This window comes from Rhagoletis zephyria, unplaced genomic scaffold (genome assembly GCF_001687245.7).
Source record: "Rhagoletis zephyria isolate East Lansing unplaced genomic scaffold, Rhagoletis_zephyria_1.1 Rzeph_scaffold_01999, whole genome shotgun sequence".
NCBI classification, from domain to species: Eukaryota; Metazoa; Arthropoda; class Insecta; order Diptera; family Tephritidae; genus Rhagoletis; species Rhagoletis zephyria.
The window spans coordinates 68,002-80,219 of NW_016159083.1; the positions used below are offsets into that span (position 1 = coordinate 68,002).

At 35.3% G+C, this 12,218-nt stretch overlaps 1 protein-coding gene across 1 annotated transcript in view; it reads left to right on the forward strand.

The window, feature by feature from the left end:
* The window catches only part of LOC108365795 (myb-like protein P), a 39,048-nt gene that overhangs the window by 11,268 nt on the left and 15,562 nt on the right, over positions 1 to 12,218 (forward strand). The window contains exon 3 of the mRNA XM_017619955.1: positions 11,149 to 12,217. Within this exon, the coding sequence (XP_017475444.1) occupies positions 11,349 to 12,217 (869 nt within the window). The 5' untranslated portion in view covers positions 11,149 to 11,348. The remainder of the gene's footprint in view (positions 1 to 11,148; position 12,218) is intronic.

Genomic DNA, 12,218 nt, shown 5'->3' on the forward strand with positions numbered 1-12,218 from the left:
GTTGCCCAAAAAAAACATGCTCTAATTAATAATAATCAGAATGAAGTATTTTATTTTGTCGGAGTCAACAATTTTTTGTAATTTGTTTTCGACAACTTAGGATGAGATATATTTAGCAAGGTGTTAAAAGTCGTGTGTTGGCAAAAATGTAAATTTTATTACGGGTTCCGATAGATTACCTGTCCGGAAATAATATTTATGTAGCGAGATTTTTCTTTAAGGCGACAAACCCATAAAAATGGGCGTGGAAATTTGAGGACTAAAGTCAACAAAACGCAGATTTCATTGCGGATTTTCAACATTTTTTTGGCAATACAGTTATTCTGCCGAAATCTTCAATAAAATCTAAATTTTTAAACGTTGGTCCTGAAATTGCCATGCACATTTCTATAAGGTTCTTTTATTAAAAAATTTGCGGGACAAATGCTGTTTGCGACAGATCATATCTATTTGTCAATGTTATTATGGCTTATTAACATTTAATTTTAATATTTTTGTTGAGCTTTGTACCACGATTATTTTATTAGGAAAATTGGAAAAGGCAACAAAGTCTAGGCGGTAGAAGTTATACCCTGCAGGAAATGTGTCTAACTATAAGCTATCTTTATGTTGATTAGAAAGGAGGTAAAATTCACTTTTTATCTGTATATTTTTTGTGACGAAAGCTAACTATAGATACTTGTATGGCGATGGCCGAGAAATAGTCAAGGGTGGTTATCTCTGCATTATATGTAGTCAAGGGTGGTTACCTCTGTATTTGATGTAACTAACTTGTAACTAGCTAGTTTTGGACATAAAATATCAATAGGAAAAACAAAATATATTTTTTTTTATTTTTTTTTTTTATTTACTTTATGGTGGTCCCATATTCCAACTCCGTCAGACATAACTTCAAAATGATAATATGAAATTTCGATCTCCCTTTTATTTGTACTCAATTTGAAAAAGTATTTGCGAAGTGCAGGATATTTAAATAGAAACGCGTTTAAAGAAAACAATCTCGAGCTTTACTCCTGCATTACTTGTCCACTTGTTTCAAGTTAGCTTTTTGTAGCTAACCACAAGTTATGTATTTTATAGAAATCCCGCAAAAAAGCTAACTACAAGTAGGTTATTTTTTATCAATTGATAATTTTTTTCGCAGGGTACTACCCCATTTTCGATACCACCACATCTCCTCATCAGACTTCTTTTTTTCTAAACTTCTACCGCTTTGTTGCTTTTTCGTTGTTCAAATTTGTTGAATTTGTCTAATTTTGTACAAACTTGGAAATTGGGATTTACATGGCTTCTGTTAGACCGTATCATGTTGTCGCACAGCGCCCATAGTACCAGGAGTTATTTAGCTTTATTGAAAAACTCTTAAAAAAATAACTAATACTCCTTCTGTAAAAAATGTTTTTTTTTTTAAATGGAGATAAATACCGCGAAACGAAATTTTTCCGCAGCAAATATACAGTTTTTTGTCCGAAAAAAGATGCGAGCGTACATTCTAAATTGCTACTTATATAAGGCCTTTGTTAAAATGGTAATGTCCGCCGGCTTAAGTGTAAATTGCTGGTAAGGCATTATAACGCGCTTCATTTTCCTACTGGGTAACGTTGAAGATACCATTATGTAAATACATATGTTTTAGATATTTATGTATGTATATCTATACAATACAATTTATGTCGCGCATTTACTTCGAAAATGTCATAATGCAAAAAATACAAAAATTTAGTTAAGCATGCCGAAATTACCACTACCTGTTCTGCTATATAGTGCAAAAATTGCAAAGCTTTCATAGTTTTGCTTTTTTGAGTTATGGCGCTATTGAAGTAACTGAGCGATATTTCATAAACTGCAGTGTTCTTATATGTAGTATGCACAAATAAATCTCCTTTTGCTGATTTCAACAGACTCAAAATATGCATTCATCACTTCGATACTTATTACGGATCGCCCTTCTGCCCGTGTATGTTATACGTCATTTTCAATTATTATTTTTTTTTCTTATTAAATTAGTAGTAGAACTTTAAAATAAAAGAATGTACAGCGCTCTTATTAGCGCTTCGCGACAGATTCGTTTTATGAAGTGCAACTTCTTGAAGTCTACTTTCAGGCTGAGCAAAATGTATTGGTCTGGCAAAACATTGAACCTGTATTTGTGTGTGTAATTTCTACTATCCAATTACCCTATGGGCAAAATATCTGACTCTGAACTGGTGCGTTTCTAGTCCTTTTAGACCCAGTACTGGTTTCGAACCAGTTCTAAAATCGACAGGCGAAAGAAAAGAGTATCATGATTTTCCAATTTTTTCCGTTCTTCCGTGTGTGCGATTTTAAATTATTTTCAAAGACGTGTGTTTTCAATTTGAAATTAAGTTTGTTTGAATGAATGTTTGCTTGCGGTTATTGGACAGATTCCAGAAGGTCCCAAGATCTTAAAATGTTAACACGAATTTTTGTTTTCTATTACCAAGCTAAGAAAAGCACCTGGGAAGTGCAGAATGGAATCGTATTTGAACGAAAAAGCCGCCAAACACATATATATCTACCAACAAGCCCCCTCCCAACGCTGCATCCCTTTTTCTATGGTTTCGAACCAGTTCTATATTCGTCACTAATGGTTTCTAATGGAAAAAGTGAAACAAAATAGTTTTCTAAAAGTCCCACATTTCGCCGATTTTGGGCTGGAGAGGATCTAGTTACTATCAGACTGGTTCGTTTTTGGCGATAAAGATCTAGTACGAAACTAGAAATTTTACGCACTAGTTGGCGTTTTCCCTGCAGGGTATATATGTATATTAAGGTGCCCTTCGAATATGTTTTTTTTTTTTGTAATTTTAAGACCCTACCCCGTAATTTTATTTGTTTTTATGAGAAATATTAGTGCCTATTTTTATAGATTTTTTAAAAGTCATTTAGAGGTGGCGACCTGTCGATTTAGGTAAGAAAATACGATTTTGAGGATTTATGAGTTCTTGAATGACTATTTTTGATCGATTATGATTTCAGCAGAGGATATATAGGCTTTAACAATGGTATATAATAATCTATTGTCAGACTTGGCTTGTTGGGATTTTTTATCGGCTAAAATAAAAAAGCCCATATTTCTCTAAACTTTTTAAATGTTTACCTTCGATAATTTTTACAATTTCAAAATATGTATTACTATCTAAAATGAAATCTATTTTTAAATAAACTGATAGCTCACTTATTGCAATCACATAAAAATTATCGAATTTAGGCGACTTTTCTTAAATACGGCCTTGAATTTATATTGTTTATGTACTGGACTTTCAGATTTTTTAGCAGTGTGGCTAGGGAATTCATCAATATTTATTGAAAATTGATAAATACAATCGCTCTTAACAAAAAAGTGTTTTTTATAAAAATTTTTGAAAAATGGGGGTGGCAGCGACCTACTTATATCGTATATGTATGTATGTGTATCTCAAAAACTACTTGACCGATCTGAACCAAATTTGGTTTGCCCATTGCGCTCACGCTTCTTAAGCGCCATATTAACAATTTTTGAAATCGGACAAAAATAATTATTTTAGATAAAATATAGATATAACTAACTTTTAGTTCATTAGAAATTGCTAACTTGAAACTAGTTGACAAGTAACGCAGGAGTCACGCAGACGTAATCGGGAGTTTGTTTTCTTTGAACAAGTTTCTATTTAAATATACTCGTACAAATTTTACTTTGAATACACTTTTTCTCCACTTAACAAATACTTTTTGGAATTTAGAACAAATAAAATGAAAATCGAAATTTTATATTATCATTTTGAAGTTTTCTCTGACAGAATCGGGGATATGAGTGGCAAAAATACATCGATGTTTTTCATTGATTCGATACATCGAAATGTATACCGATATTTTTCGTTACATCGAAGCAATGCATCGATTTGCATAGGATTTTTCAGTTACTATTTAATAACAAAATATGTTATTTGTAAAATTGTACAAAATTTCAATTTAATTACTGTAATTGAGTTGAATGTGTTTCTAACGGAAGTTTTAGGAGTGATTTCAATTTTTTGGTTNTTTGTAAAATTGTACAAAATTTCAAATTAATTACTGTAATTGAGTTGAATATGTTTCTAACGGAAGTTTTAGGAGTGATTTCAATTTTTTGGTTAAATCCACTTCAATGTACTAGAGATATCAGTTTTCAAAAACCATCGATGCATCGAAGCAAAATATCGTTATTTTCGATGCATCGATGTTTTCTGACATCGCTAGACGGAATTCGAATATGCGACCACCTACACCAGAATATGCAAACAAGTATCTAATCATAAATAAAGTAAAAATATAAAAAAGTAAAAAAGTGCAATTTTCTTATTGATATTTTATGTCCAAAAGTAGTTCGTTACAAGTTAGTTGACATCTAATATAGCGGTAACCACCGTTGACTATTTCGCGACCATCGCGATACATATATAGTAAGCCTTCCTCAACGAAAATACGCAGGTAATAGTGACCTTTAGTTCCTTGCTAATCACCTTCAAGTTAACTTATAGTTAGATGCATTTCCCGCAGGGACGGACAACAGTATTTAGAATGTATTTTTTTTTTCGGTATTCAAAATGTTTTCATGGTAAAAATGTATCGTTAATTTTTTATAAACACACATATGTTGAGCTCTAACCACCAAAAGGATGTAAGCAATATTTTATTAAAAATTTCTTCTTTTTTTTTGATTCAGAAATATTCCTCAAATATCTAGACGCATTTCTGCAAGTGCAAAAGTCGAATATTGAAAACAATGTCGATTACATCTTTTTGGCGGTTAGGGCTTGATATGTAGCTCATCTGCTACCAAAATCATGTAAAGTAAAATTTTATACTTTGGCTAAAATTAAGGAAAATTCGGCACATTTTCATTAAAATTTCAAACTTTTTGATCAGAGTTTTCATAGCCCATTCAATTTTTGCATAGTGCAAGTATGAAGTTGCTAAAAAATCCGGTTGATTTTTGACAATTTTTATTTTTTGTTTGCGTTTTTTGCTTATATGGAGAAAACTTAGCAATTTTTTTTATGGAAGTAAACGTGCAACACCTTCAACAAAAAAATTACCAAAAAATTAAAGGTAAGATCTAGCAACTTCAAACTTACTGCAAACTAAAAATCTTACTAAAAAAAATTATTAAAAAACTTGCAGTTTTTACGACAAGCTGTTTATTTTTTTAACATTTCGCAAAGTTTGAAACTTGAATTTTTGTTAAAGAAATAACTATGCTTTTATAAGAAACTAAAGTTTACTAACGAAAATATAAATTGTGAAAACTTGTCAACTTGTGTTGAGCTTATAATTTTAATACAGGTTGTGTATATGTTACCGGCCAAACCCGATCTTAGGGCAAACTAGTTTTGCCTAGGCTAAACTAAAACAGGGGCCACAGTATTTTTGCGCAGAACACCTTTCAGCACTTCAAAACAATAACCCTCATCAGTCCAATTCCAGCCACGCAGTCCACAATTTTGTTACGTTCAACTTGCTTCCGCGTTGGACGGATATATTTGATCTAGGTAGAACCAGTTTAGCCTAGGGGAAACTAGTTTATCCTAAGATCGCGTTCGGCCGGCAACATATACAACAAATAAACATTAGAGAGTGTAGCCGTATATTTTAGAAAAAATAATTATGAAATTACTTCTAAAATAAAAACAACTCGCTAAAGCAAAATAAAATGACTTAACGAAAAAATAATTCAAAAAACGCTGTTTACAAACACACTAAAATGGTCACCACGTCAAACCTGCAACAAGCGTCGCGTGCCACGCAATAAGAAATCGAATTAATAGAGAGTGCGCATGCAACAGAGCTGCCGCTATCAGCGCGCTGCCCAGCACATGCCACACACACAGCAATGCATGCATTTGTGCAATACTTGCATTTCTAAAACAAAGTCAACGTTAGCATCGACGCACCGTCGCTGTCGTCTCGATGACGACAACAAAAGTGTGCATGTCAATGCAGTTGCTGGGGGCTCTTGTTTACGGTGGAGTAGTAAGAGCAGACGACTATGACACTTGCGGCCGCAATGCATTTTCCTTGCAGTGCAGTCAGTCAACCATTTCACTTGCATACAAAATGCATTGGAGAATTACATTAGGGGTATTCTTGAAGTCTTGAACGTTGCACGGATTGCACGAAATTCAAAAATACTTTTCCAAATTCGGAAGAGTACGAGAGCACCCTATTGCAAATGATGCATAGGTTGCAAGCAGCGAAATTCTGTAACAAATACAGCAACAAGGTATAACAAAAAAATGTAGCGATCTATGGTTTTTTGCAAAATATGTGCATGGGTTCGGACGTTGCATACTTTACAGCGATAGGAAATGCTGTTTCCCATCTATTTTGTTGTTGTGTGTTTGCAAGCTATGCAATCCGGGCAATCCGTACTACGTGCAACGGCTTTGCAAGATTTCGAGAATACCCCTATTAAACAACAAGCAGCATAGAACCAGCCAGACAAAACGATAGACACAAAAACAATGCTCACAGCGAAACAGTGTGATTATCATCAGATAGGCACATTCCAATGTTGTGAGAAGCGATTTCAATTAGTTTTGAATGTCAGTTTAACCACGTTTTGCCGTTGCTCATTCACATTTTATTGAGAAATAGGAAAGAGAGAAACAAAATGTAGCTTTGTTTGATAACAGAGTGTTTATTTTTTACATAGCGCTAGTGTGATCATAACAGAAAGACACTGAGAAAAATTTCAATAAAATTTCAATTTGAATTGGAACCATTTTAAGATCCAGTTAAAAATATTTATAAACGCTATGAAATTTTTGACTTTAGAGCAATACGACACGTTAAGGCACTTTGTAAAACAGCCAAAAAACTATCCTACCTACCTACTTACCTATTTTTCCATAGCAATTTGGAAAAATAACGTTTTCTATTGGTCAAACGTAGGGGTCGGCTTCAAAAAAAAAATGAATTCATTCGGCATATTGTTATAAACAATTATCTGCTAAACACGACTTCGCTTCCCGGGAAAATTCCATAGTTGTTCGGGCAGAACTCGTGTGCGCGCTCCAAGCGCTCATAGAAGACATCTTTGGGTGCCTTGTCCCTCTCTTCCGTCGTTGGCGCAAACGAGCGAGCGAATGTTGAAAAATTTTGCTGCGATGCAGTTTGTAGAGACACGCTCCTCCCACCACAAATCCCAACATCGAATTTGCGTTGGTTTACATTCCATGTAGTAGATTTTGGAAGGCACCACGCGTTTTATGCTTTACACTGTCCGCTCAATTCTTGGGTCTTTGTATTTTTGAGGACATTAACCAGCTGGGTATAGGCACCTTCCTCATTAAGGACCCCGCCATTCCAGATACATACCCCCACATCGTAGTCCTTTAATCGATTGCCGAGGCTTCGTAGTTTCTTTTTCATTGGAGTTTGTTTTTAAGGCTAGGGTTTTGGCTTAGCGCATTAGCTCGTTTCCAAATGGGTGTTCGGTGTAAACACCGGAAGGCGTGAGCAGCTGGAACCTAATGCAAAATAATGGCTTTTGGCCATTCCCTTGCGATTGCCAATAAAAATCACATGCGTGGCCTTCTGCGCCCGGAACCATCCTCATACACTAGTGCATAATTCAGCCCATTAAATAAATGTTGCTAGAGGCCTCGCATAGCTGATATCGCTGACGTCCACGTTACGTTTAGCCCCGCCTCTGTATGTATATTAGACAGTGTCAAACAAAACCAATCTCTTTTTTTCCTTCGGTCCCACATGAAAATTTCACTGTCGGTGGAAAAATGTCGGTCCTCCATCTCTTTTTTTTTAGTGAGCGCTTGCAAAAATAAGCAATTTTAATGAAAATATTTGTTTGCAACTTTTTATAATAAACAATAAAATATAATAAATAAAAACAAAACAACCTTGTAGCCTATTCAATTCTTATATAACAAATACAAATTTTAAGTTTCTAGGACGTACCGTTGATTTTTGGCCATTTTTCTTGTTGACGGTGTCAGTAATTTTCTTTTATACAAAGTGTGTTCGAGGGCTTGTTTATTTACATGGAAAAAAATTTACGAAACCTTCAACAACAAAAATTGCCAAAAATCAACGGTATCTCCTAGCAACTTCAAACTTGCACTTATTATACTGAAATTAAATAGCCTACAAAGTAGTTTGCTTTTATTAATTATATTAATTTGTTAATAAAAAAAATAGCGTCAAAGGTTCTTTTCATTAAAAATTCGTATTTTTGCGAGTGCAAATCAAAAAATTTAGATACTCAGCTGAAATTTAGCCACTACTAGACTTTTGTGCACGATAACGAAATTTTCAGGACCGATAGACAAAAATTATTCGTTTTATTTGACACTGTCTAATGTACCTATATATATACAGGGTGTCCTAAACCACCCGTGGAAATGGAGGGAAATATTTTTTTTTGAATAACGCAAAGATATGATTAACAAATCGGGTCTTTTAATGGTATTACCGACTTCCGTTTTCGACCAGAAGTAGGTTATACTGACCGGAAGTCCATTTTTTTAATAAGACAGACATGTTCTTATTACAGACTTTGATTGTGAGGATAAAAATACTGGACTTTTGTTTGTTTCTTCTCAGAAGTGCCTTTTTGAACCTCAAAATGACCTTCGAACATTAATTTGTCCTGGACTTCTGATATGGACGAAAATGTTTTTATTGGAAAACGAAAAAATATAAATCACCAAGTCAGGGATGCTTTGTCTTTTGGTCGTTTTACCGGCTTCCGTTTCCGACCGGAAGTGGGTAAATACACCTCCTTTTGTAAAGAGTTGAATTTTGAAATGTTGAAATGCCTCTCGAGAGGCAGGGCCAAACCTGCGACGATACATCTGTCATGAAAAGGCTCCTTTCATCATTATCAATTACAAACAGTTACATATTAGATTGAGATATGCAATCGGAAATAAATCGGAACAAACCAATAAGGAATTTGGCTTCGTTTGAAGAAGCAGATTAAATTTATTTCATTCTTTTAAGTTATCTAGCAGAAAAATATATTATTTCGCCGAATTTAAGAAGATCTTACAGGGTGTAAGAAGCTCAAAAAATCACTCCTAAGTGTGGACATGGATTTATGTGGATCGTTTTTAGACCAGTTTTCAAATTTTTTTTATTTAAGAGCTTGTTATGGTACTCTCACCTCTCTTGTGAACGCAATGCAATGATGCGTTTTCTTCACTTCTTTGGATTGTGGCACGACGATCGGAGTTCCGGGTACAGAGAGTTATTTAGAAGGCTGCCTGAGCAGTACCCTTTGTTTTTGGCACCTAAGGTCAAACTGATAACTGGAGTCTTCTATGGAAGAAAGAACGTCGTAAGATTTCCACAAGGGAGCAATGGAGAGGTCCAGATACTCTCTGGGCAAGCCCGATGAAAACTTTCTACATCGACGGCTCCAGGACTCTGAAAGTGGTACTAGAGCTAGATGGAATGTGGATGGTTATTCCAGATGCTTTACTGATTTGGATACAATCGCAACGGTCTTTCAATCGGAAGTTTTTGCAAAGCTGAAAGTGGTAGACTGGATAATTGGAGACAGGTAGGTCTGCAGTTGCAGCCAAGGTGCTCTGATGGCCTCAGAAACCACTCGAATCTCTAGTAAAAACTTCGGAGGTTCATAAAGAAGTCCGATAAGTTTTCCCTTCCTCTAAATTCTGTCTCTAGACCTTAAGTACAATGGCCAATACTGCCTGAGTGCTTGGAAAAATTGTTTCTGATTCTGTCGGCCACCCACAATTCCAAAGTCGAGTTGAAGAACTTTCTCTATAAGGCATTAAATGGTTGGATTTCCATCCGAAATGTTGAGTACCATTAACAGATCATAGCTGCAGTTTAAAATGTAATCTTGATAAAATTTCAAAAAGTATGTATGAAAAGTAAAAACTGATCCCTCCAAAATAAAAAAGGTCCACTATTAACAGATACTTTTATTTACATAATATCTCTCCAGATCTGTAAAATTTACTCCAAACTAACCTAAAGTCTTTCCTCTAAAAATCAATGAAATAATTTAATTAGATTGCTCACAATAATAATCAAAACAATATTAGCAAATCAATCTTATCAGACTTTTCGCAAATTTCGACAAAACAAGGTATGATTAACGTATGTATTCAAGAGAACGGAAGTAAACTATATAGTATGACTAATGAAAATTTTTGCAAAAATATTTAAGTATACATATATACACATTCTAGTCTTGAATGCAATTCTCTAAAATTCATCAAGCAAGAAACTGTATCACTGTTTAAAAATATTTGAAATAGATAAGAAGTGACATAAACAACGCGTCACAATTTTATGCGTCTAATTTGCAGAGTCTCGTACTCTACAGACAGAAAAGAACCAATTTAAACCAATAATCAGCGTTGCCAGAAGAGCGAATTTTTCCCCTTTTGCGGGAATTTTGAACAAAAGAGGGATAGCGGGAATAATGGACGTGAAAACGGGGAAAATTACATACGCCGTTCCCATAAATATTATAACAATACTATTAGGGACAGCTGTATGGAATTTAAAGTTTAGTTACGCGAAGAATCTCGTCCGTCAGCATCCACCCCTAAGCTGAAAATGTCGCAGCTCACTAACGGTTCGGTAGNCCATAAATATTATAACAATACTATTAGGGACAGCTGTATGGAATTTAAAGATTAGTTACGCGAAGAATCTCGTCCGTCAGCATCCACCCCTAAGCTGAAAATGTCGCAGCTCACTAACGGTTCGGTAGCACATCAACCTAAAAATTCAAAGATAAAGCTATGTGAGTTTGCGGCGGAGCACAATATTGCATTTTCTTAATTTGGTCACTTATCAGTGCTGTTGAAAACAGTATCACATGAATGATGCAATATATATTTTAAAATAATACCTTTGTATTAATAATATTACATGTAAATTGAATTGTTATTGTTATTGACTAAGATTTTAAAAAATACGGTATTTGATCGTATAAAAAATAAAACACGGAAAAAAATTTTGATTGCCATTTCTTAAAACTGGGTTATATAAAAAAGGGGAAAAAACGGGAAATAAAAAACATCAAAAAGGGAATAGGCCTAAAACCTGGCAACACTGCGTATAATCCGTAAACAAATGTACTAAAAAGAGTTAAACTATTTTCAGATGAGCGACGGTGAGAAACCAGGTGTGGTGAATATTTTGTTATAGAAATAGGTAACAAAAGACGATTCACTCGGAACAGAGAACACTGAGAAGTGAGAAAACGCAACCAACCAACTAAACAAGCAACCCATAAACAACATTAAGAACAATTATTAAGTACCTTGTACAAATTGAAGTGAGCTGAGTACGTGCTCAGCAAAATGTATGGCAATCGCGTCATTGCGCCCAACGCCAACGTCAACGCCAACTGCAGCGTCAGTGCCGGTAATGCCGGTCGCACTATGCATCGTGGTGGAGTTGAGCCAACAAAAGCCGGCTACGATGGAGCCAACGCGATCGGCGCAGTAACAACAACCATGACCACAACACCACAGCCAATGAGAGTAACAGCGGCACCAACACCAGCACCAACACCACCACCACCACCACCAACACCATCATCGTCACTAGCAATGAGAGATGGAGCGGCGGCAATAATGGGAGCAAATAATGCGACAGGGAGAAATATGGTAGGAGGAACATTGGAGCAGAAATTGTCGCCGACGAGTGGAGCGAACGCGACAGCAAGCGCATCAAAGCCAGTAAATTCATACGTTAGCAGAAATAAAAATTCAGTTGAAGGTGGACCGCGTGCGCAGACGGATATAACGGATTGCGAATTGTTGAGCAGACAAAAAGCAAATCAGCAGCAGCAGCAAAAAGAACAAAAGGAAACAGTGCGTCAATTGCAACTGACAACAAATCAACAGCAACAACAACAACTACAAAACTCTGTAAATTTCAAAGCTAACAATAACAGTGCGACAAAAACAACAACAAAACCAACGCCCCCAACAGTTGGTATTAGTAGTAGTAGTAACAATAATACTTTCGGTCAAACGTCATCGGCGACGATTTATTTAAATCAGAAAAACCACAACAACAACAACAACAAAAACGCGAGTGCTAACACAAATTTCGGGCGACAACCGCTGCAACAGCAAACGCAGAGTAATTACGTGTCGAGCGCAAATTTAAACGCGAGTGCAAACGCCTACGGTGAACATAATCAATACAACAACAACAACAAC